The sequence below is a fragment of the Eucyclogobius newberryi genome, unplaced genomic scaffold (genome assembly GCF_026437365.1).
Source record: "Eucyclogobius newberryi isolate DKJ021-1_F unplaced genomic scaffold, fEucNew1.0.hap1 SCAF_5, whole genome shotgun sequence".
Classification (NCBI taxonomy): domain Eukaryota; kingdom Metazoa; phylum Chordata; class Actinopteri; order Gobiiformes; family Gobiidae; genus Eucyclogobius; species Eucyclogobius newberryi.
In genome coordinates this window covers 38829813-38856665 of record NW_027316167.1, presented here as the reverse complement: position 1 = coordinate 38856665, position 26853 = coordinate 38829813, and the positions used below count along the sequence as shown (strand labels likewise).

At 42.6% G+C, this 26853-nt stretch overlaps 1 protein-coding gene across 1 annotated transcript in view; it reads left to right on the top strand.

The window, feature by feature from the left end:
- LOC140380883 (D-glucuronyl C5-epimerase B-like) overlaps positions 1 to 24209 on the top strand; it is a 54491-nt gene extending 30282 nt beyond the window's left edge. The window contains exons 3-5 of the mRNA XM_072464852.1: positions 1099 to 1344; positions 14876 to 15168; positions 21076 to 24209. Of these exons, the coding sequence (XP_072320953.1) occupies positions 1099 to 1344; positions 14876 to 15168; positions 21076 to 21804 (1268 nt within the window). The 3' untranslated portion in view covers positions 21805 to 24209. The remainder of the gene's footprint in view (positions 1 to 1098; positions 1345 to 14875; positions 15169 to 21075) is intronic.
- Positions 24210 to 26853: the final 2644 nt, after the last annotated feature.

Genomic DNA, 26853 nt, shown 5'->3' with positions numbered 1-26853 from the left:
TGAAAGTGTTTTTCAGACTTCCTATAAGTGATCTGTTCTTCTGTATCTACCTTTGTATCTACCTGCGTAGCACCAATGAAATTTCCCCATGTGGGACAATAAAGGAATATCTTATCTTATCTTATCTTATAAGACGAAATGCCATTTGCTCCAATTAAATTCTGTGTATGTGATTTAAAACGTATGCAACATTTAACTTTATTTAAAATTTACCCCTTTAGTTCAATTAATTTGTAGGAGGCAAAACTAATGCTTTGAAACCAGAGCTCAAAGTAGCATTCGTGCTTGCTTTATGATATGCATTTGATCACACAAGGTTAACCTCAAACGTGTGAAATTGTATGTAAAACATAGGTGTGACTTGGCTTAGGAAAAGTACGTCTAGAAGTGCAACACTGAAATGTTTAATGCCACTGAACTACAGTGGCATTAAACCTGTGTCATATCTGAAACCTAAACCATTAATTTTCATGGAAAATGTATGGCTTTGAATTTAAATGTTTGAGCTGTGCACGTGTTGCAGACTTGGATGTTTTCACAAGTAGTTATGATGAATACACTGTGACATCAAACATTAGCATTGTACCTACACGCACCAGGGTGAGTTATGACAATGACCATCCCTGGTTCACGTCCTGAGGAAGTTATGGAAGCAGAAGCTCAGGGCTGGCCTTTTTGATATTGCTATTATTATTCATTGTTGTACATTGCACCTAAAGGCCACAGCAAGTTTCTGAGTTTGGTTCATTTACAATGATAATAAACCTTTTCTAATTCTGATTCCTAAGTATGAAGTATGTTGCATACAGTTGCTTTAAGGTGCACTATGTAACTTTTCTGTCCCCGTGCTCTGCCTGGAATATTAGGTATGACATTTAGCTTCTCCATCAGAGTAGAAACCAGTAGGTGACACCACAGACCCCCTTATATTTTTGAAACAATGAATACCTTTGATTGATTAAATATTATATCAGCTATGTTTAATGCCATACTGTGGAGCATTCCAGATTCCAGACAAAGCAAGAGCTTCTTCATAGAAAAAGCAGGTGCAGGCTTTTTTTTCCACCTTTAATATGACCATCATTTGTTTTTCCCTAGGCGTGCCACTGTCCACTCAGTGGGGTCCTCAGGGTTACTTCTATGCCATCCAGATCGCCCAGTATGGCCTGAGCCACTACAGCAAGAACCTGACGGAGAGGGCGCCCCATGTGGAGGTGTACGATACTGCAGAGGAGCGGGACAGTCGGGCTAGTTCTGCCCCCTGGACCGTTCCAAAGGGGTGTGGCATGAGTCGCCTCTATGAGAAGAGCAGATACACCACAGTGCGTCAGTTCAACGCCCCAGGTATGAGGCTCAACGCTTTTTCTTGATGGACTGATGGATGGGTTATTATTATTATTATTATTTGGATTATTTCTTTAAATGTCCTTCTAAATCATGTTTTTCTTCCCCAAACATGCACAGAAATGTCTTCTATAAAGTAGTTTGAGAATGAAGCTTTTCTTTCTTCTTTATTATTATTTTATTTTACAAAAAAACACTAATACCCCTCTTCAATATTTTCTAGTCACAGAACAAACCTTTGCCTGGTTTAGGCTTCACATTAGTATAATAAAGTAAAAATAAAAAGTCCAAACTAAAAACACTACTTTATAAATAACACTTTAACTCACAAAAACAATATTAAATACTTTGTTTTCTTTATCCGTACAAAGAATAAACTCATTAAAAAAAAAAAGTTGTTTCAATGTTTTAAATATTGTAACATTTGTAAACATCTGTATAAAGTACAAATGTTACACTTCGCTTTCCCTCGTGTAGAGAAGTCCCATAATGGATTTTCTGCAAGAAGATTTACCTGCAAGAAATAATCAAATGTTAATTTCTGACAAACATTTTTTTACCATTGTTATTCCTATTATATATCTTACAAAAGTATACAACTCACTGAGAAAGGCAGCTTTACAAGCTTCAATTTTTTTTAACTAATATTCAGGATCGGTGAAAAAAAAAGTTTTTCATTGGGCTGAGCAAAATAATGTCTATTTGCCTTAACCCGACTGACCCTGTATAAAACTAGGGTTAGTTTAATACAAAAATATTAGCATTTTGTTAAATTAACACCAAATTCTTTTATTTTTCAAATATTTCGCCCACTCACCACCAAGCGTCTTTCTTAAAGCGCTGTGTCGAATATTTTTATAGCGCTGTTAAACCTTTCAGCCAAAAGATCTAATAACGCATGTGCGTCTTCATTTTCAGTCCTCCATATTTGCCTGTAACAAAACAGACCATGCACGAGGAACCCTATTTTGCTTTGTACACGTTGGTTTGCCTCTGTCAGTGCCACTGATCTGGCCATTGCTCATGCCGTTCTCCATCATGGTGTGGCTTGATTTAAATTTGACTTGGCAATGCATTCTGGGGGGGAAACACGCCCAGCAGCGTCATCACAACAAACATGGCGGCGCCTGTGTCCCCGCATGTTCCCCCCTCTCGCCTTCGCTACCAAAATAAAGGATAACGGCAAACAAAAGGTCGATTGAAATATCTTAAAATCGGGAGATTTAGTCTCCCGATCGGGTTGATCGAGACGTTTTTCGTCATTGACTGTAGAAGCCTGACCCCTGGACTGTTGAAGCCTGACCCCTGGACTGTTGAAGCCTGACCCCTGGTGGTCACTTCGAGTTAAAAAATGGCAAAATTTTGCCTTCAAAGTAAAAAAAAATAAGAATTTACCTACTGACCGACCCACTTGAAAAATGTTGGGTCGGGTTACAGCAAACAGACAATTTATTTGGGGCAGCCTTGTCTAAAAAAATTACTGTTGCAAAATGACTCACTAGCGCCCCCTAAAATGTCTAAATACATTAGACTTATGAAAATTGTTTGAACGTACCTCATAAATTATGATTATTATGACCCCTCCCTAAACCCCACAGGGAGTCGGATTGGATTTTCTGTCAAAAGGCTTGAAAATGTCTCAAAATGAACTACACCCATACATCCAATAGAGGTCATTCTTTAGATTTTTCATACAATTCCTAATGTGAACGAGACAAGCTTGTTAACAAAAATGTAAATTTTTTAAAAGTATTTAAAACTTGCTTTTCTCTGGCATGCGATGTCCTATTTCTCGGCACGTATATAAATGTTTTGTGCAAAATGATGAGCTGATCTTCTTGTTCTTCTTCTTGTTCTTCTTCTTGTTCTTCTTCTTGTTCTTCTTCTTGTTTTTTGGCGGTTGATATCCAAGAGTTACATTACCGCCAGACTTTATTCTATACACTTTAACCTTTAGACTCTAGACTTATCTAGACTTAGATAACAAACTCTTCATTTCTTGCCATTCCAAGCAAAAAAGCTAATGATGACATACCTCTAGCTGCAAGCATGTTACCATGGAAACCTGACATATACTCCAATAGACTTTTTGGTTTACAGGAATCTTGAATGGGATGAAAACCTTTTGTCATAAACAGTTAAAATGTGGCACTCTTATTCTCCACGTCACACTGAACATAAAAGCCAGTGGGGACATAACTCTATCTCGAACTGTGCGGTTGTGAAAATGTTCTATGAAGTAGTATGAAGTTGGTACTGTTTGTGAGGGAAGGGTGATGTAGGCGGGGGGATTAGAGGTGGGCTCTTCACGGTGGCTCTTACCCCGCGGTCGCAAGGGGGGCGAGGTCCTTTATCGCCTCACGGCTTTAATTATAATTGCTTTGAGGCAACATGCTATGGCCTGTGTACGGCTTCATCAAATCTACATAAAATCTCAAAAGCGTCCTAGGTGTGGTCTTAAAATGGACTCAACTCATTGAATATATCTACCATTCAGTCAATAACGTTATCCAAGGAATGGATATATTCTTTAAGGCGCTCAAATACTAAATGACAATGCCAGGATTCTGTGGTCACAAATAGAGAATGCCTTGGTGCTGTAGGCAAAACAGAAATACTGGTTATTTTCAAGACAAAGAAGTCACAACATACTCATATTTTATTATTTGTTGTTAACTGTGTTGGAAGTACACATTTTTTACTTAAAGCACCCCTCCTGGATAAGCAGCTAAAGTGTGCACAGCATGCTCCACATACAGGGGCCCTGCCATGCTCCATATACAGGGGCTCTGCCATCCCAAGCCTGAATCACTCCTCTGTCAGCACTGGTGACAGCTCTGCCTGACACTGGTGTGGAGAAGCCCCATAATTACAGCAGCTCTGTTGTGTTCAAGCAGGTGGATATGGCTCCTGTCTGCTGTCGCCTGCTCTGTGTCTCCTGTCAGACTGCACATGTCAGTCCTGGTTTGACCAGGCTCTAATCTGAGAGACCAGGGGCCCTCTCACATCCAGGCCCTGCCAAGGCGCTGACCAGAAATCTGACTGCCGCTTTAAAGTCACAAACAAACATTTTCGTTCTGTTCTAGGTGTGACTGATTGTTCTATTCTGGCAGCACACTAAAGGATATTTAGCACCATTTTTACCACCAGATGAGTGCTGAAAAGAATTTGTCCAAAATAGTGTCAACCCGTTCTGAAGCCGTTCTTAACCTGTGCGATTAACGGCCTTTGACAGTGAGAAGCAGGAAGGCAACGTTTGTATGCGGTGTAACGTTGTTTGTATGTGGCGTAACGTCGTTTGTATGTGGTGTAACGTCGTTGGTATGTGGCGTAACGTCGTTGGTATGTGGCGTAACGTCGTTTGTATGTGGCGTAACGTCGTTGGTATGTGACGTAACGTCGTTGGTATGTGGCGTAACGTCGTTGGTATGTGGCGTAACGTCGTTGGTATGTGGCGTAACGTCGTTGGTATGTGGCGTAACGTCGTTGGTATGTGGCGTAACGTCGCTGGTATGTGGCGTAACGTCGTCGGTATGTGGCGTAACGTCGTCGGTATGTGGCGTAACGTCGTCTGTATGTGGCGTAACGTCGTTTGTATGTGGCGTAACGTCGTTTGTAGTGTAACGTTGTTTGTATGTGGTGTAACCTCGATTGTATGTGGTGTAACGTCGTTTGTATGTGGTGTAACGTAGTTTTTGTGGTGTAACGTCGTTCATGTGGTGTAACGTTGTTTGTATGTGGCGTAACGTCGTTTGTATGTGGTGTAACGTCGTTGGTATGTGGCGTAACGTCGTTGGTATGTGGCGTAACGTCGCTGGTATGTGGCGTAACGTCGTTGGTATGTGGCGTAACGTCGCTGGTATGTGGCGTAACGTCGTTTGTATGTGGCGTAACGTCGTTGGTATGTGGCGTAACGTCGTTGGTATGTGGCGTAACGTCGTCTGTATGTGGCGTAATGTCGTTTGTATGTGGCGTAACGTCGTTTGTATGTGGCGTAACGCCGTTTGTAGTGTAACGTTGTTTGTATGTGGTGTAACGTCGTTTGTATGTGGTGTAACCTCGATTGTATGTGGTGTAACGTCGTTTGTATGTGGTGTAACGTCGTTTTTGTGGTGTAACGTCGTTCATGTGATGTAACGTCGTTTGTATGTGGCGTAACGTCGTCGTTTGTATGTGGCGTAACGTTGTTTGTATGTGGTGTAACGTCGTTTGTATATGGCTTAACGTCGTTTGTATGTGGTGTAACGTCGTTTGTATATGGCTTAACGTCGTTTGTATGTGGTGTAACGTCGTTTGTATGTGGTGTAACGTCGTTTGTATGTGGCGTAACGTCCTCGTTTGTATGTGGCGTAACGTCCTCGTTTGTATGTGGCGTAACGTCCTCGTTTGTATGTGGTGTAACGTCGTTTGTATGTGGTGTAACGTCGTTTGTATGTGGCGTAACGTCGTTTGTATGTGGCGTAACGTCGTCGTTTGTATGTGGCGTAACGTCGTTTGTAAGTGGCGTAACGTTGTTTGTATGTGGCGTAACGTCGTTTGTATGTGGCGTAACGTCGTTTGTATGTGGCGTAACGTCGTTTGTATGTGGCGTAACGTCGTTTGTATGTGGCGTAACGTCGTAGTGATCGATGTCCGTGCTTGTTTTAACTGCACGCTCCGTGTGTAATACACTGCACTTGGAAAAGGAATGATTTGTATTCTTGAGAGATATCACTGTATGTTTGTGGGTTTGTATTTATTCATCTAAATTTGACCAAGATTACAGGCAGGGCCGGCCCAGCCTATAAGCGAACTATGCAGCCGCGTAGGGCCCCGAGGCGTTAGTAGGGCCCCCAGTCTGGCAACCCGTCTTATGAGAAGTGCAAGCGCAGCGTGCGCCACTAGTGTAGTAGCGCTGCTGGCGCGGCAGCGACACACAGCGGTAACATATAACGCACAAACCGCATTTATTTGTAATGACAATCTGGCAACCGAGACACCAAACCTGCGCTGATTGGTCAACTTCATTGTGCGCGAGCAGAACGAGAGCAAAACATAAACACAACACAACGTGGTCCTCATGTCCAGAGGAATATATCTCCTGGTGCCGAAAAACGAAAGAAGAAACTTCTTGACGATGTAAAGAAACTGCAAACTCAACAACACTCTCCAGGTATTGAACTTCTCTTACAAAGAGACGGTTAATGCTGCTGTTTGAAACAACACGATTCTGTCACGTTAGTTCCCTCAGGCTGGAGGCGAGGAGAGCTCTGCCCCGCGCACAATAATACGTCTGAATGAAAGATAATAAGCTTCACATTTACACCAGCCCCGTAGTGTTAGCTGCAGGTGAGGCCGGTGAGAGGCGTCTATGCCCCGGGTCACTAAGAGGTGGAGATCCGGTCCGGACGAGCGCCGTCTCTTCCAGAACCTCTGACCTGAAACTTTGGAGTGAACAGTGTGCGGCCCCTGTCCCGGGCCCCTGTCCCGGGCCCCTGTGCAGCCTCAGTTAGAGATGAGCGGGTTTGAGTTTGCGTCTCTCTCTCTCACATCACCATGTGTGAGATCAATCGTGACTCGTGATGTCTGTTTTACTTTGACTTCTTAAAGTGGAATGAGAGGAACGTAAAGGTTTATGCATGTCAGGTCCATCAGCCAATCACATCGCAGCATTGTTTCATGTCCAGTGTGTGATGTTCTGATCAGAACAAACATTTATATTCTAATTCACTTTTAATAGAGCAATAAAACATTTCAATTTATTTAAAAAGCATCATTAGACTATTTGTTATAAATTATAATAAATTGATAGTGAAAAATAACCAGACATATTATAATTACGTCTGTTATAGAATAATACTATATATTTTTATACAAAAGTGGCAAAGTTGCAGAAATGCAGTCTCTTCACTATAGCTAGGTTTGGACCTTCACTTCTCGTTCTGTTCATTCTCTGGGAATAACTTGTTTGCACTGTTTTATCAGTGTTAATTGTTAATCAAGCAATGCTTATACTATTTGTTTAATTTAATATAACTTGTTTTGTCACTTTGGTAAGAAGGAACAGTTGGGAGCTGTAAAAGATAAATTAGTAAGGATAACTATTACTTTTACATTTTCAGTTAAAATGAATCAATTTGACCATAATTATTTTTCATAGCCAATATTGTATTGAGTAATTAAGTACACTAATGTATTAATAACTGGCTTTAGTCATTTTCTCCTGGCACAGTTTCATCACATCATCATTTTATAGCATTACAACCTCAACATTTTACTCTTACTTTAGCCGGCTGGACCACATTAAAATGCAGCAGAAGACCCAAAAAAGGTCTGAAAATCTCTGGGGGAGGGCCCCCAGACCCCCCCTGTTCATTTATTTAAACTAATGGGCTAATGTGGCTGTAGACCCTTAACGCCCACAAATACGCCCAAAAACATATCTGGGACGTGTGTTATTTGTACAGGGAGTAGAGGTGATGTCAGCAGAATACCAAGTTGCATTGTGGGATTTAAGTTATCAATATTTGAGCTTGTGAGGTGTTGAGAATAAACTAACTGGCAAACGGATGCCCTGGGGTTTTGGTGTGCTTTGTTTGCGTTGAAGAAAGTTCCCATATGTGAATTGTTTACTGACAATGGCAATAAAACTGATTCTGATGACGTGGTGAGGGGCCCCCAAAAATGTTTTCGCTTAGCCCCCTGAAGGCTTGGGCCGGCCCTGATTACAGGTAATCATCTGCTTCCAGACCTCCCTGCATTAAAAAGGTGCACTACTTAAGACTTCCTCGACAAAATGTAGGAATTAATTAAAGTAGTGAAGTATAGTGACGTCCCTGAGCTAAAACTGCTGTGGCAGCCTCAGTTTGATGTTTCTTGTAGCTCTATTTCTTCCGATTTGGTCATTTTTCTAACTGACTTTCAGTGCCCCCTGGTGGTTACTTTTTCAGAATACAGACCTGACATTACAAACACAAGTATAAACTTGTGCACTTACACACGTCGTACACTGTCAGAAAAAGCAATCTTCAGCCAAGTGTGTTGTGCGTCGTGTGAGTGTTGGGACAGGGCCAGTCTCTATGCTTACATATGAACATATGAAAATAGAGCATAAATGAGCCTTTAGTCAGGATTCCACATTAAGTTGTGTAAAGATCTGTGAGAAGGGAGCCCGCGTACAGGTTTTGTAAAGGAATTTTTGAAGCAACAAAATAAGATGCAAGATAAATGCATTTAATCTCATACAGTGCAAGATTTCAGGCAAAATAATTATGCAAACAAAAATCTGCATAGAGCACCTTCAAACATTGATGCTGCACTGTCTAAAAGCATTTAATAAAGCCAGGATAAAGCATTGTACGTTTCTTTGAACAGAGTTTTCTTCTCCAGCGTAGATACAGTGCATCTGTCTGTGGTTGGCTCCGTGTAGATCGTGATTAGGCCTGATTGAGGTGTAATTGACATTGAGGTACGTGTTCAGGTTATTCTGGGACACAGTGTTCCTCTCTCTGCACCTCACTATCACAGGCTGCGGCTTTCTTTGCAGATCAGAATAAAGCGTCGATGAGAAGTTTAGACAGGATGCTACACCAGTAGGTATATTATACACTCAGCATCATATGTTAGGGCTGCTTCATTTTGAAAAAAACAACATCATAGTTTTATCATTTAATCTGTATCTGACACTAAGTAAGGAATGAGGAATGTCTTCTTCTGAACTTCTGTCTTGGTCGAAATGTCTTTTACCCAATTGATTTATATCATTATTGAAATAGATTATTTTAAAATGTATTTATGTATAGCACTGTGAAAGGAAGTGGTATACTTATCTTTTGTTGTTTAGGCGGCTTTGTGCTGGTTTTGTGGGGCAGAGCTGTATTACATACAGTAGCTTCTGTCAATTAAACAACTTTTATGATCTTAGCCAATTATTGCAAAGCCATTGTTTGTATTTAGAGTTGCAACTAATGTAATCTTTATTTCACTTCTACAAGGTACTGGTACTAAAAAATAATCTTTGTCCGGTGCCTTGGCTTTGTGTGTTCACTTCAATGAGCACCTGAATACACCACACGGAGGTGTAACATCACAGATGCGTCTGTTCATCTGTTACTGTGGCAAACAGGACACGCAAGTGTTACTGCAGCTTCCAATTATTTCAGAAAAATACCCTTCTCAAGTTCTTCATAAAATGAGGTTGTACATGTACAACTTCTTTTTGTAAATCTCTTTTTGAACCTGGAGCTTTGACTTGCACCATTTCCGTTCGGCCCTGTGGCACTCCCTTTTCTGTGCCCTGACCCAATCATCATTTCTCCACGGCGCCTTCTGCTTATTTTTAACCATTTTAGCCTTCATAGGGGCGATGGTGTCCAGAACATTCAAAACACTAGATGTAACAGAGTTCAACAAGTCATTTACAAGTTTATCATTTCCATAAACCGTGTTCTTGTGCCATCATTAATGTCAAATCAAATCATCAAATCAATTTATTTTTGTAAGGCCCAAAATCACAACAACAGTTGCCTCTGAGGGCCACAGGGAGAAATGAATCAACAATGTCTGTGGTGGCGAGGGACGATGTCCCAGGGTCCTCTGTCCTTAGACTCTCCTTCTCGGCCAGGAAAAACTACAAAAAAAACCTCTTTGGGAAAAAAGCGTAGAAACCTGGAGGAGTTCCAGTGAAGGAGAGATCCGACTCTCACAGACGGACAGACGGACACGAGGGAGACTGGAGCTGGACCCACTCTTCAGGCAGATGAGGGACCGACTGAGGCGAACTGGACCCACTCTTCAGGCAGATGAGGGACCGTCGGAGTCGAGCAGGACCCACTCTTCAGGCAGATGAGGGACCAATGTTTCTCCTCCGGTGGAACAACTGCAGGAGCAGCCGGTGGTCTGGGGCAAACAGACATGTCAAAGAAGACACAGAAATGATCAGACAGAGCAACATAATCATTGTGCTCCTCCGTCCAGATAAAAGCGTGAGCCCCAGTGTGGAGCATGTGTGTCCATGTAATGTAGCTACAACAAATGTGATCCAATCTTGCTCAGCACAATCCTCTTCCGCTGCCCAGGCAAACGCATAGGAAAAGCATGAAGTAGTCACAACATTAAGCATGTTCTGTGCAGCGCTGCCTTTGATATTTCCATCATATACGGGGAAAACCTGCGTCTGTCTTAGTACATGTGTGGTTATACAAACAAAATAATCATCAAAAGCTAGTCCAGGAGTGTTCCATTGTAGAAAAAGATTCAGTTGTACTTATCTGGACACTTTAATGGGTCAAAGATATCCTATTGTTAGCTGGCTGCAGCTCCCCCATCACTGATGAGTATCTGATTAGCATCTGAGTGACCTGGGCTGGTCCCGGGCCATGGCTTCAAAATGCTGTTATATTTACTGGTAATTGAACCTTAAACCTCTGTTTCTGTTCCTTTGAAGACAATGAGGTAAAAAGAGGAAGTTAAGGAGGCTTAGTTCAATTTACCGATGGTGTATAACAGCATTTTGAAGCCACAGGGCGGGATCAGCCCAGGCCACTCAGATGCTAATCAGGTATTCATCAGAGATGAGGGAGTCAATGCCAGCTAACAATAGGATTTGTATGCCCCATTACAGGGTAGTTATGGTAACAAAGAACAAAGATTAGTTTGGGAGGAAAGTTGAGAATTTAAACAAATACATTTCCAGATGACTACAACTGAATCTTTTTCTACATAATTCAAAGCTTTAAAAAGTGCATAATATTGGACATTCATTTACACTAATAATACAATTACAAGAAAATACAGGCATCGAAAAAAGAACCATTCAGGTGTCCGTATGGAAAAGCAGATATTGTTAAAGTGCTGGTGTAAAAAAACAAAACCAAATGGTGCCCAGTCCTACTTCTGAACTGTATTTACATCACATGCACAAATTCTGGGAAGCTGCCTCTTTCTTTCCTTCTCTGGAGGAATCTGCGTGTGCAGGTTTACAATCATGGGAGAGATCCAAGACAAGTGGATCTCAGAGACTTATTTACAGTACAGGGCGGGGAGTGGGCAACAGTGGGTAATGGGGAGGAGATGGGGAAGGCAAATACGTTGAGTTGAGTAATAATGATCCTGCCAAAGTCGTTGAAATGCGGAGATGATGGCCTCTTGAAGAAGTATAAGGAGTGGCACAGATTGAGGGAGATTAATGTGAAGTCTTTGGAATCGCTGAAAACGTTATGATTCCGGGAGAAGAACGTGCAGCAAAAGCATCTGAAAGAAACTGAATTGTGGATAATGTGAGGGGAAGTGAGGAGAGCTATTGTAAGAAGAAGGTGAATAGGAAATGACAGAGGAGCCATGGCGCTGGGCAGGGGCAGAGCGAGCTGGAGAGTCAGTGGGAGAGCGCGAGGCTGGGAACCGATCTGAACCGCAGCGGAGGGTCATTAAGCCTCACGAAACCATGTGTTCTGACTAAGTGACATTTATTCACACAGATGTAATTGTGCGATCTGATTTGGAGTGCGGATTGGGGAAGATGTATGGTGATGAGCACATGGGAGTGCTGAAAATGATCTAGCACCCTTGCCATAGCCTTTAAAAATTCAAAACCAAATATATATGTTAAGTCCTCAAATTTCACAGAGTTTGGGATGGAATGTCAGAAAATGATGATGTCACCATGGAAATCTGCCATGTTTGTTGCTATATGAAAATTCTGTTGTGTGATGGTGCGGTCCAGATCTCAATAAACAGGAAGCTGAAACCCATAAATAGCCAGGCCATTTTGTATTTAGCTTTGCATCATGACTGAGAATGTTATTATAGTTTTATGCAATATCTTTGTAGTTGCCTGCATAGTGTAGTTTGTGATCAATACGAGGGTTTACAGTCCTGTTTAAATGTTTGATTTCCAACAAGGGGAGGGACTTGTTTTAGATGGTCCAAATATCTGAAACCATGTAAAGATCCTTTGCGTGTTTGTAAATGCCCCATCAGGCACTACAAATCCAGCATAACCATAGAAAAGGGGGCTGGAAGCTAGATATTGACTCATGTACTCATTGCCAAATATGATGAACATATAAATGTCTATTTGTCTGTGTTGTGTCAAAACTAAAAAAAAAATATGTTTTTATTATTTCTTTTGGTTAAATTGAATTGGATGTAATGTTTATATCAGTACCAGGCTGTGTGTGCAGCGGATCTAAACGTGTGAGTGCAGCGGTTCTAAACATGTCACTTCTGGAAGAGTCCATGCAGTGAGAATTTTCTCTTATGATTTGTTACTGAAAAGCCACCCAGCTCTGCAGCTTCCTCTCTTCTCTCCCCTCCCCTCTCCTCTCTGCATTCCCGTCCAATCCGTTATTGATGCTGGGGTAATCAGGGGCCAGAGTACAAATCCACTTACTCTGTGCATTGCCTTAAGTAATGGGTTTGTGAGTGCATTAAAGGGCCATGGTGATGGCTGGCCCCTGCCTGACTGGCTCGCTGTGCCTTCTTCCTCCTCCGCCTCTCATTTCACAGTCTTGGCTGTCGTCTTCCTCCTCCTCTTCAGTTCTGCGGCTCATTTTCACCCTTTTGACGTCACAAGGGCTTTGTGTGGATGGTCTTCTGATGTCTCCGGGCTTGATCCCTCTGCTGTGTTGTATCAAAGCCAAAAGAAATGGGCTTGTATTTTGAGGTCGTGTGACAATGGGAGAAGAGAATGTGAAGTGAGTGCTGTGGAGTTAAGATGGCTGCAGGCTTTTCTGAATAGAGCGAAGGGCTTTCGATATCCAAAACACTGGAATACAGAGATCTAAGGAAGCAAACCTCCTCCCATTGGTCGGACTGTCACGCGCATTATGAGGGGATTTAACCAATCACAGCAAAGTCTTAGAAGAAGTCTTAGAAGGATTTAGTTACCTCTTAAAGATAGAACATTTGCATGTTCATGAATTGGGATGAAATTATTGTAGGTCTTCTAATACTGGGGCTGCTGAGGAGGTTCATATTGTGTATTTGTACAACTTGTGGTCAGCTGTCGTGATGAAAGGTCATAATCTGAGCCTCATAATTTACTCACACTTACTGAACTTGCATTGGCCATCATTTATCAAACTTCCTTTTTTAATATAAGATTGTGTGTATTTGAACACCTGAGAAAATCTGTGTTAATATTTGGTTCTGAAGCCTTTGTTTACAGTTACAGAAGTCAAACATTTCCTGTAGTTCTTGACCAGGTTTGCTCACACTGCAGCAGGGATGTCCCACTCCTCCAGACAGATCTTCTCTAGATCTGTCAGGTTCTGGGGCTGTTGCTGAGGAACACAGAGGTTCAGTTCCCTCCAAAGATGTTATATTGGATTTAGGTTTGGAGACTGGCGAGGCCACTCCAGAACCTTGATATGCTTCTTAAGGAGTCACTTAAGGTGCATCGGGTCATTGTCATGTTTGAAGACCCAGCCACGACCCATCTTCAATGCTCTGACTGAGGGAAGGAGATTGTTAATTAAAATCTCACAATTCATGGCCCCATTCGTCCTGTCCTTAATACAGAGCAGTCGTCCTGTCCCCTGTGAAGAAAAGCCCCCCCAAAGCATGACGTTTGTGTGGGAGAACTTCAAACACTTACTTTCCTCACTGTAAGGCTGCCTCAGATGAAATAAGTTTGATTTTCTAGTTGAGGGTCCGTCACTGATTTTCTCATAAATTAGTTTTTGCTTCTCCTGGAATGTTCCACAATATGATATAAACTCATCTATCTTTTATTTATCCACGGAGATTGTGTCATACCCCCAACAGCTGCATAGTGAACTTTTAAGTTATAACCTAACTACTAATAAAAATATATGTTGATCATGAAATGAATACAAAAATGGCCTCTGAAATCTTCTGTAAAACCCACCACAAAATGACATACATTTTATGATTTTCCTGGCAATTAAACTGACCCCCAGTCATAAGTGTTACAGTGTCATGTAAAGTGTGGCCCCCTGCCTTCTGCTCCCAGGCCACTTCCCCCCCCAGTCCGCCCCTGCGCTCATCTCGTCAGAGCATCTGGGAGGAGACAGATGGAGGAGAATGGCTGCTTTCACTCAGCTAAAAATATCTCTGGTTCACCCAAGTCTGTTCTCACAAACCTCACCTCCTTTTATGTTTCTGTCTTGGAATGTTGAACATATTTAAAAGGACAAAATTGACTTTTGTGTGCTTTTCTACACCCTTGTCCCCTCCATAAACATACCTGGGTTGTAAATAGCTTCACTCGAGCTCGTCTTCTCTGAGCGCAAATCATTTAGTTTGAATTTCCCTGGATTGTTGCATCACAGATAAAAAAGAAAATCCACACTTTTCCTGTGCAGTTTTTAGGTCCATGAACAATCTCCGGACTCGTTCTGAGGTCAAATTGTGTTCAAAATCAATACATAGCTCTATAGCATAGCAGTCACGTTGCCTAAAGGCGTTTTTTTCTATTTTTTAATTCATTTTCCTTCATTTTGTCTCCATTCTGACAATTTTAACATTCTGATGACGGCATCTGAAAGAGTCCCACAAAGCGTGAACACCTCTCCCGTCTTGTGTCCTCCAGAGTCCTCAGAGGGCGTGTCTCTCCAGCTGGGGAACTCGAAAGACTTCATCCTGAGCCTGGACCTGAAGTTCACCTCTAACGGCAGCATGTCTGTGGTTCTGGAGACCACTGAGAAGGGCCCTCCGTTCACCATCCATTACGTGACCAGCAGCCAGCTCATCGCCTTCAGGGAGCGCGACATCACCTACGGCATCGGGCCCCGCACCTCCTGGAGCACCCTGACCAGAGACCTACTCACTGACCTGAGGAAGGGCGTGGGCCTGTCCAACACCAAGGCTGTGAAGGCCACCAAGGTCTGTCACATCAGCTGATGTAGGGTGAATGATGTAGGGTGTATGACGTATTATGTAGGGTGTATGACGTATGATGTAGGATGTATGATGTAGGGTGTATGACGTATGATGTAGGGTGTATGATGTAGGGTGTATGACGTATTATGTAGGGTGTATGATGTATGATGTATGATGTACAACGTATGATGTAGGGTGTATGATGTACGACGTAGGGTGTATGATGTATGATGTAGGGTGTATGATGTATGATGTACAACGTATGATGTATTGTGTATGATGTAGGGTGTATGACGTATGATGTAGGGTATATGATGTAGGATGTATGATGTAGGGTGTGTGATGTATGACGTAGGGTGTATGGTGTATGATGTAGGGTGTATGACGTATGATGTAGGGTGTATGATGTATGGCGTATGATGTAGAGTGTGTGATGTATGACGTAGGGTGTATGATGTAGAGTGTATAGGTATGATGTAGGGTGTATGATGTATGACGTAGGGTGTAGGATGTATGACGTAGGGTGTATGATGTAGGGTGTATGACGTAGGGTGTATGACGTAGGGTGTATGATGTATGACGTAGGGTGTATGATGTAGGGTGTATGACGTAGGGTGTATGATGTAGGGTGTATGACGTAGGGTGTATAACGTAGGGTGTATGATGTATGACAGAGTGTATGACGTATGAAGTATGACGTAGGGTGTATGAAGTATGACGTAGAGTGTATGACGTATGAAGTATGACGTAGGGTGTATGATGTAGGGTGTATGACGTAGGGTGTATGATGTATGACGTAAGGTGTATGACGTAGGGTGTATGATGTATGACGTATGATGTAGGGTGTATGACATGATGTATGATGTATGGTGTAGGGTGTATGATGTAGGGTGTATGACGTAGGGTGTATGACGTATGAAGTATGACGTAGGGTGTATGATGTATGACGTATGATGTAGGGTGTATGACGTATGACGTAGGGTGTATGACGTAGGGTGTATGATGTAGGGTGTATGATGTAGGGAGTTTGACGTAGGGTGTATGATGTAGGGTGTATGACGTATGAAGTATACCGTAGGGTGTATGGTGTAGGGTGTATGACGTATGATGTAGGGTGTATGATGTATGACGTAGGGTGTATGATGTATGACGTAAGGTGTATGACGTAGGGTGTATGACGTAGGATGTATGATGTATGACGTAGGGTGTATGATGTATGACGTAAGGTGTATGACGTAGGGTGTATGACGTAGGGTGTATGACGTATGATTTAGGGTGTATGACGTATGAAGTATGACGTAGGGTGTATGACGTATGAAGTATACCGTAGGGTGTATGGTGTAGGGTGTATGACGTATGATGTAGGGTGTATGATGTATGACGTAGGGTGTAGGGTGTATGATGTATGACGTAAGGTGTATGACGTAGGGTGTATGACGTAGGGTGTATGACGTAGGATGTATGACGTAGGATGTATGATGTAGGGTGTATGACGTATGATTTAGGGTGTATGACGTAGGGTGTATGACGTAGGGTGTATGACGTAGGGTGTATGATGTATGATGTAGGGTGTATGACGTATGATTTAGGGTGTATGACGTATGAAGTATGACGTAGGGTGTATGACGTATGACGTAGGGTGTATGACGTATGACGTAGGGTGTATGACGTATGACGTAAGGTGTATGATGTAGGGTGTATGACGTAGGGTGTAGGGTGTATGACGTAGGGTGTATGACGTAGGGTGTATGACTTAGGGTGTATGACGTAAGGTGTATGATGTAGGGTGTGAGATGTATGACGTAGGGTGTATGACGTAGGGTGTATGATGTTGTAGGATGTAGGGTGTATGATGTTGTAGGGTGTTGTAGGGTGTAGGATGTAGGGTCTATGATGTAGGATGTTGTAGGGTGTAGGATGTATGATGTAGTAGGATGTTGTAGGATGTATGATGTAGTAGGATGTTGTAGGATGTAGGGTGTATGATGTAGTAGGATTTTGTAGGATGTAGGGTGTATGATGTAGTAGGATGTTGTAGGGTGTAGGATGTTGTAGGGTGTAGGATGTTGTAGGGTGTAGGATGTTGTAGGGTGTAGGATGTTGTAGGATGTTGTAGGGTGTAGGGTGTAGGGTGTTGTAGGGTGTAGGATGTAGGGTGTATGATGTTGTAGGATGTATGATGTTGTAGGATGTTGTAGGATGTTGTAGGGTGTAGGATGTTGTAGGGTGTAGGATGTTGTAGGGTGTAGGATGTTGTAGGGTGTAGGATGTTGTAGGGTGTAGGATGTAGGGTGTAGGATGTAGGGTGTATAATGTTGTAGGGTGTAGGATGTTGTAGGATGTATGATGTTGTAGGATGTATGATGTTGTAGGATGTATGATGTTGTAGGGTGTATGATGTTGTAGGGTGTTTTAGGGTGTAGGGTGTATGATGTTGTAGGATGTTGTAGGGTGTAGGATGTAGGGTGTATGATGTTGTAGGATGTTGTAGGGTGTAGGATGTAGGGTGTATGATGTTGTAGGATGTTGTAGGGTGTAGGATGTTGTAGGGTGTAGGATGTTGTAGGGTGTATGATGTTGTAGGATGTATGATGTTGTAGGATGTATGATGTTGTAGGATGTAGGATGTTGTAGGGTGTAGGATGTTGTAGGGTGTAGGATGTTGTAGGATGTTGTAGGGTGTAGGATGTTGTAGGGTGTAGGATGTTGTAGGGTGTAGGATGTTGTAGGGTGTATGATGTTGTAGGATGTATGATGTTGTAGGATGTATGATGTTGTAGGGTGTAGGATGTTGTAGGGTGTAGGATGTTGTAGGGTGTATGATGTAGGGTGTAGGATGTTGTAGGATGTTGTAGGATGTTGTAGGGTGTAGGATGTAGGATGTAGGATGTTGTAGGGTGTAGGATGTTGTAGGATGTTGTAGGATGTTGTAGGATGTGGATGTAGGGTGTATGATGTAGGATGTAGGATGTTGTATGATGTTGTAGGATGTTGTAGGGTGTAGGATGTAGGATGTTGTAGGGTGTAGGATGTTGTAGGATGTTGTAGGATGTTGTAGGATGTGGATGTAGGGTGTATGATGTAGGATGTAGGATGTTGTAGGATGTTGTATGATGTTGTAGGATGTTGTAGGGTGTAGGATGTGGATGTAGGGTGTATGATGTAGGATGTAGGATGTTGTATGATGTTGTAGGGTGTAGGATGTAGGATGTAGGATGTTGTAGGGTGTAGGATGTTGTAGGATGTTGTAGGATGTTGTAGGATGTGGATGTAGGGTGTATGATGTAGGATGTAGGATGTTGTAGGATGTTGTATGATGTTGTAGGATGTTGTAGGGTGTAGGATGTGGATGTAGGGTGTATGTGGTGCTGAAGATGATCTGGAGAGGGGAGTTCTGCTTTTTAACTGTTCTAAGGTTTTTGTTTTTGTCTCTAATATGAAGCCCACAATAGTTTTAACATGTTAGATTAGATATTATTATATTATAGTTTATTAGATATTAGCAAAATATAGTTTGATTGTAATCGCAAGGTGAAAGGTTTGAATATTTAATATATATAATAAATTTAAAGGGAGGGTTTGTAGATGTTTTTATTTCAGATTCAGTCATAAATATACTCATCTATGGAAGATCATTTCACCAGATTTTTTGTTTGAAATTTGTAACTAATTTGTAACTCTGAATTTTCAAAGCTGAAAAAAGTTTTGTTCCAAATTCCAGTCACTGGATTTTGCAGTCTACACTTTCTGTGTTTTTCTCAGCTTAAAAAAATATATAAAAGTTGCGATAAAGATTTCAGAGCAAAGTTTCAAAATGCCTCGCGTCACTAAATTTACTTCACATTTTACACTGAATTTAGACTATTGAATTTGAAAGCTTGAAAATCTATGTATTGAATCTTTAAAATGTGAATATTTCAGTACTGTTGGTTGCCATGGGGATGGTCCATATGAGCAGAACTCAGCATTTCAGAGTTTGAAACCGGATGCAACAATTTGCCACATGTCCTTCCCCACTCTCATTCCCATTTCACGCTAATGTGATGCTAACAACAAGAAAACAAACTGTGATAATGCTCTGTGAGGAACACAGGTCAGAGTGTAATTATATATATATATATATATATATATATATATATATATATATATATATATATATATATATATATATATATATATATATATATATATATATATATATATATATATATATATATATATATATATATATATATATATATAATTACACTCTGACCTGTGTTCCTCACAGAGCATTATCCCAGTTTGTTTTCTTGTTGTTAGCATCACATTAGCGCTGCTTTTAGCGCAGCTCTAGCGTCCACAAAACAGTCTTCATTCTACGTTTTTCCCAAAACCACACGTCTCTTTTTTCCCGCTCAGACCTCTGCTCAAGTCTAGCTTAGTGCACTACAACACTTCTCTGCACTTGCTCCAGAAGAGTGTTCTCTTTAGTGTTTGCCCCTCAATATGCCCACGTCACACTCCCTTTGTGTTCGGACATTGTCCAGATTGAAACACAACTTTAGCAAGTGCTCGGGCTCTGCGCGGCAGGGGCATAACACCTGACATCCATTCTGCTGCTGTTAAGTGGAGGTGACACGAGCACTGTGCTCAAAGCTGTCCAGAACATAGACCCACCACACGCCTGTGCAACGATACCCACAAAATGATGTCTGTGTATTGATATCAATACTCTCATTCCTATTGCCAGTTTCAAAACTGAAATCCAGTTTGTTTAAACCTGTGCTTTGTCCACTCTTAGTTTAGTTTAACTTATTTATTGATTGATTATTATTCATCTTAAAAGGAGAGCTGTAAAGTACTAGGTTGTAGCTCAAGTGCCAATTTCCACCTGTCGTCGCTGGGCAGATGATTTTATAGTTGATCAAAGCATTCAAGGAAAGTGGTACTGATCTGAATGGTCTCGACTCAAGCTCAGCACCTGCACAATCATGTGCTAGAAGCTGAGCATGAGCAAGGCCTGAACACGTAGTGAGAAGGAGAAACACTTGGATGTGTCTCCATCTGCAGGTTCAGGCTCTGGACACAGTCTCAGCTGTGAGATGTTGTTTAACCCTTTAAGAGGCGTCATAACCTTTCATGAGTTCTGGCATGCATCCTCTGAACTGACAGGGTGTTTTGTGCATCCTCTGAACTGACAGGGTGTTTTGTGCATCCTCTGAACTGACAGGGTGTTTTGTGCATCCTCTGAACTGACAGGGTGTTTTGTGCATCCTCTGAACTGACAGGGTGTTTTGTGCATCCTCTGAACTGACAGGGTGTTTTGTGCATCCTCTGAACTGACAGGGTGTTTTGTGCATCCTCTGAACTGACAGGGTGTTTTGTGCATCCTCTGAACTGACAGGGTGTTTTGTGCATCCTCTGAACTGACAGGGTGTTTTGTGCATCCTCTGAACTGACAGGGTGTTTTGTGCATCCTCTGAACTGACAGGGTGTTTTGTGCATCCTCTGAACTGACAGGGTGTTTTGTGCATCCTCTGAACTGACAGGGTGTTTTGTGCATCCTCTGAACTGACAGGGTGTTTTGTGCATCCTCTGAACTGACAGGGTGTTTTGTGCATCCTCTGAACTGACAGGGTGTTTTGTGCATCCTCTGAACTGACAGGGTGTTTTGTGCATCCTCTGAACTGACAGGGTGTTTTGTGCATCGGTGTTTTGTGCATCCTCTGAACTGACAGGGTGTTTTGTGCATCCTCTGAACTGACAGGGTGTTTTGTGCATCCTCTGAACTGACAGGGTGTTTTGTGCATCCTCTGAACTGACAGGGTGTTTTGTGCATCCTCTGAACTGACAGGGTGTTTTGTGCATCCTCTGAACTGACAGGGTGTTTTGTGCATCCTCTGAACTGACAGGGTGTTTTGTGCACAGATCATGCCGAGGCGAGTGGTGCGTCTGGTTCTTCGTGGCCGTGGCTCTGTGGACAATGTGACCATCTCCACCACAGCTCACATGGCGGCCTTCTTTGCCGCCAGTGACTGGTTAGTGAGGAACCAGGACGAGCGCGGCGGCTGGCCCATAAAGGTGACCCGGAAGCTGGGGGACGGCTTCAGAGCGCTGGAGCCTGGCTGGTACTCTGCCATGGCCCAGGGCCAGGCCATGTCCACTCTGGTGCGGGCCTTCCTGCTGACTAAAGACCAGGCCTACCTGAACTCTGCCCTCAGAGCAGTGGGACCGTACAAGGTGCCGTCTGCGCAGCACGGGGTCAAAGCCGTGTTCATGAACAAGTACGACTGGTACGAGGAGTACCCCACCACCCCCAGCTCCTTCGTGCTCAACGGCTTCATCTACTCTCTGCTGGGGCTGTACGACGTGACGGAGACGGCCGGGGAGCGAGGCGCCGAGGCGACTCAGCTCTTCAGCAGAGGCATGGACTCTCTAAAGGCCATGCTCCCTCTGTACGACACAGGCTCAGGCAGCATCTACGACCTGAGACACTTCATCTTAGGCACAGCCCCTAACCTGGCCCGCTGGGACTACCACACCACACACATCAACCAGCTGCAGCTGCTGGCCTCCATCGACGGCGCCCCCATCTTCAAGGACGTGGTCAGGCGTTGGAAAGGCTACTTAAAAGGGATCCGTGCCAAGCACAATTAGAGTGTCCTCAGAGAGCCGAGGAGCTGGTGTCCTACATGTGTCTGCAGAGCTGGTGTCCTACATGTGTCTTCAGAGCTGGTGTCCTACATGTGTCTGCAGAGCTGGTGTCCTACATGTGTCTTCAGAGCTGGTGTCCTACATGTGTCTTCAGAGCTGGTGTCCTACATGTGTCTGCAGAGCTGGTGTCCTACATGTGTCTGCAGAGCTGGTGTCCTACATGTGTCTTCAGAGCTGGTGTCCTACATGTGTCTTCAGAGCTGGTGTCCTACATGTGTCTGCAGAGCGCTGCTTTGTGCTTCTACTCGAAGCGTTAGAAAAGCTGGAGGAACAACTGTGACAGGCCCAGTGTAACCAATGTGTTCTGCTCAGATTCCATTTACATCTTTGTTTGCAGATTGTATTTTTTACACATGAAATCAATATTTACATAGATAATTAAAATCAGGAATATTGTAAATAAGAGAGTAAATTATTAATTATTAGTAGGAGAATGTTGCCAAAAATCCTATTTCAAAATACTTTCCGTTTTCTTAATTTATGAGAAATCAGTTTTATTCTCAATGCACCAAATCCCTCATTAAAAGTACAGGACCATGAAGTGTTTGAGTGACACTGTCGTAGCATCGTCCCACACGGGACGGGACAGACCACTTCTGTGTTTCAGGTATTTCATGATGAGCTCTGAGCGTGTTCTCTTTAAAGTATTACAAGTGAGTGAATAGTCGTGTTTACTATCAGTGCTTTGTTTAGCTGATGATGAGTAGATCTTGATGGATTTGAATAGAAAATACAGACTTTGGAAAGGGCATTTCATTTCTGTCTTTATAGTGTTTACTGCAGCAGAAATGACAACGGACATTTCAGGGATGTCGACTTTAACAAGGGGGAAATCTGCTGCTTGTGGCTCCAGAAGCGAATGAGGCTCAAAACAACTTTACAACAACTTTACAACAACTTTACACTGACTTTTCTGGGAAAATATTCTTAATCATTTTAGACAAATGATTTTTTCGATTTATCCAATAATTGAAAAAAAAAAAAAAGCCAGAAGCTTCAGAGTTCGACTCCCTGAGAAAGGAACATTTGTTAAATTAGTTATATCCTAATTCCAATAAATGTGCGTACAGTTTCTACAGACTTCCATTTCAGCCTGAAACATATTCTACAATCTGAACGCATCAAGGTCAATCTAGAAATGCTGAAGGTCAATCTAAATAATAATGGTCCATCTGAATAACAATGGTCCTGGAGGTTGGTTACATGTTTGCTACAGTTGAGTTGATGTTGAAGTGTAGAACGTCTGTGATGATATTAAAACACTGCCCTGTGGAGAACGATGGTACAGTAGGTGGTTTGTCACTATCGTCCTGTGAAATGTGCTTAATCTAGAACGATTCTTATAAAATGTGTGCAGCTCATGGATGTATTTGAGATCTGGATCTTCTCTGTTTTAAGTTTGATTCTAATTAATCATTTCTTTATTTCATGAATTGAACAAACAGTAGACTAAGCCTGCACACTGCAGGATCCAGAGCCTGATTTAGGCCCTGATTCGCTTCTCCCCGACTTCAGGGGCGTCAGGGTAACGGAACGATACAAAGGAGCAGGATACGAATACAGAAAAGACAAAAAGAGCCATAATTACTCACCGCTCTGAAAGCTGGAGATGATAAACTGTAGATTTTTCTGATTCATGTTTTACAAAGTAATATTAGCACAGGTTTGACTTCCAAACGAGAAGTGCAATGCTCTGATCGTTTTAAACACTTTGAGAGTGACTTTACCCTGGACAGGAAACGGCTGATGCTAGCTGTGTTAGCATTGTTAGCTCACAACATGGGGCTCTGTTGTCCGCACTTTTGTCTCAAGTTTATAAATCATTTAAGACTCAAAAGTCCTGTAGTGTGTCCTGGACTTCAGTCAATCCGCTCTGAATACATCCAGTGCTCCCAGAGAACAGCCTCAGAGAGCAACGTTTAATATGTTTAATGTGTGAACCGGTGTTCACAGGAGTCGGTTTATTGTTTATTGTTTTGTTTTTTCATATTACTCTGATTTCATTTGTATTTTACTTTAAATCATCTCAGATTAGTCAGAACAAGGTTCTGTTAGCTACACAAAAGCACAAATATGTTTTTTCTTGTAGGATGTCGAGTAGAACGCTGCTGTCATTTCACTGTGTCCCAGCTTCCAGATCTTTAGGGTTCTTCGCTTGTTCCTCTGATGGATTCTACTGGGCCAGTTTTTCTCTGGTGGATTTATGCAATAACTGTTTACGGTTTGGGGCTGTGACTACAGACTGCTACAAGCACAATGTGCAACTCCACATTTTTAGTCCCACAGAGTCCTTTATATCTTTGTGCTTTAAAGGCTTTTTCAAATGTCAATAAAAGCATTTTCTTAAACGCTTTGTGTCTTTCCTCCATGCGCTGGTGCTGCGTGTTCAGGATGATTCTGACCGTGGCCTAAACACTGCCACATGTAGAGACAAACTTCAGAATAGAGTCTTTATATTTTTGTTCATAACATTCTAACAATTCCAGAATGAAGTGAAACATGATGTGATTGTAATGTTGCCTGACCCGCCAGCCCCGCCCACATTCTGTTCAAATGCAGAAGGGTCTGGATTCGGACCATTGGGCGGCGTCAAAAACTCTCCAGCATTAACCGGTCCAACCACCAGCACTAATTTGTGTCACGTGACTCTCAAATATTATTTTCGGAACATTCAGAACAAAATGTATAACTTCATTTCCTCAGATTTACAGAGTTTAGTGCGTCGCTTGTTGACTCAGCAGAAGTCGCCAACATTTCTCAGTCTGTTATTTTTACTCTTTCCTCGTAATCCTCCATGTTTGTTTAGACACGAACAGACAAACCGTTCGTCCGATTGGTTGATCCGCCTGTCAATCACTCCCTTTGGAAATTGGAGCGACCGGGTTGGATCCCAGACCCTCAGGTTTTGTAAAGTCTGTCAAAACGTGTTGGGAACGGCTGGTCAGGTAAATTGTAATGGAGAAACTGGGATTCCCCTCAGAATATCACAAAATATGTCAAATCCATTTTATCAAAGTAAAAGCACCTGCGACACATGTGATGTCTGAGCTGCTTTAAACACACTTTAGATATTTCTACCCTGGAAAGTCAAAATTTTTACTTATCTTTATAAAAACGTATGAATCCCATGGGTAGAAATGTCAGTTTGCCTCATTGTATTGGAAATAAATTATGTAATACATCTATATTTAATGATTTGATGATCCTATTGTAGGCTTAACATTTCTGTGAGTATTTGTCCAGTAAAACCCAAAATCTTGAGTGTCCATTATCTCCTTTTTTTTTTTTCTTTTTTAAATCTCCTAATCACTCACATGTAACTGTTGGAGCATTTGTTAGAACATGGAAGAGGCTAAAGATGACTGTCAATCCCCCTCGAACTGGGGCTCCATGTAAGATCTCACCTCGTGGGGTCTCAATGATGATAAGAAAGGTGAGGAATCAGCCCAGACCTACACAGGAGGAGATGATCAAGGACCTGAAGAGAGCTGGGACCACAGGTTCAAGGTTACTATCGGGAATACACTACACTGTCATGGTTTAAAATCATGCATCGCACAGAAGGTCGCCACATGTCCAGGCCCGTGTGAATCGGAATCAGAAAAGGTTTGTTGCCATCGTCAATGAACAGAATACGCAAACATAGGAACTTGCTTTGGTGATAAAAAGTCTGCCAATGAGGAGAAAGTCATGTGGTCAGATGAGACTAAAATGTAACTTTTTTATAAACAAATTGCGCTTCGGTCCTGAGTTTTTGTTTAGTCATGTTTTTAATAAGCTGCTACAGGCGGAGTTGTGGCGCGCCCTCAGATGAACGGCAAAGCAGCGCCTTTCCATTTGAAGACTCCTTTGTGGGCCTCCACCACCTTCTCCATTACGGAGAATTTCGTCTTCCTCCTTTTCTCGTCCAGTTCATGGGACCGTGTGTCACCCTTATGAATATTCTAAATATATTAATTTGGTGGTTTGCATAGGCATGTAAGGTATAGTAGGGCGGGCTCAGGGCAGATACTTATGAGGAATTGGTGCACCACAGAAGTGAGGTGGGTTGGGATTTAGGAAGAGGGAATCGCGTACAGGTTTGCTGCAGTACGATGTACATTTTAAGACATCGTCAGTCATCGTCATCACTCTAATGATGCATTAATTGCACTGCAAATTGGACGATTTTTTTGGCACAAATCTGAGTCTTATTTCCTCGTGGCGTGGACTGCTGATTAGTCCTGCCACGTATCAGTCATAAAACGCACCTACCGCTCACCTGGTCCCACGTTTCTGCGTGCCTAAGCGCATGGATCTATCATAATATAGTTCCCTCAGTGTACGGGACAAAATGAAGACGGAGAAAGACAGTTCGAGCTGACGCAGAAGTGGACAGAAATCTACGGGAGACGAGAGATGCGATGCGCTCCGTTGCGCTAATAAACAAACGCACGTATGTGTTGTATCAGTCCGCACGGGGGAGTGGCATGTGCACTTCCACCTGCGTTCTCAAATCGCAGAAAAATCGTCCATTGCGCCTTTAAAACATAAGTTTAAATAATTGTTTCTTGAGAAACAAACCTGTGACCGTAGTCACAGGTTTGTTAGTGTCCGGCTTGTCTCATCATATTATTGTGCTCTTACAGATTTCTGTGCATGTTTCACCCAGTAAACTGTTTTTACTTGGACTTGTCCATCCATCTTCTTCCGATTATCCAGGCGACCAGGAGGCATCCGGGACAGATGCCCGAGCCACCTCAGCTGGCTCCTCTGGACGTGGAGGAGCAGCGGCTCTACTGCAAGCTCCTCCCGTGTAACTGAGCTCCTCACCCTATCTCTAAGGGAGCGCCCAGCCACCCGGCGGAGGAAACTAATTTCGACTGCTTGAGTCCGTGATCTTGTTCTTTCGGTCATTACCCAGAGCTCATGACCATAGGTGAGGGCAGGAACGTAGATTGACCGGTAAATAGAGAGCTTTGTCTTTCAACTCTGTTCCATCTTCACCACAAC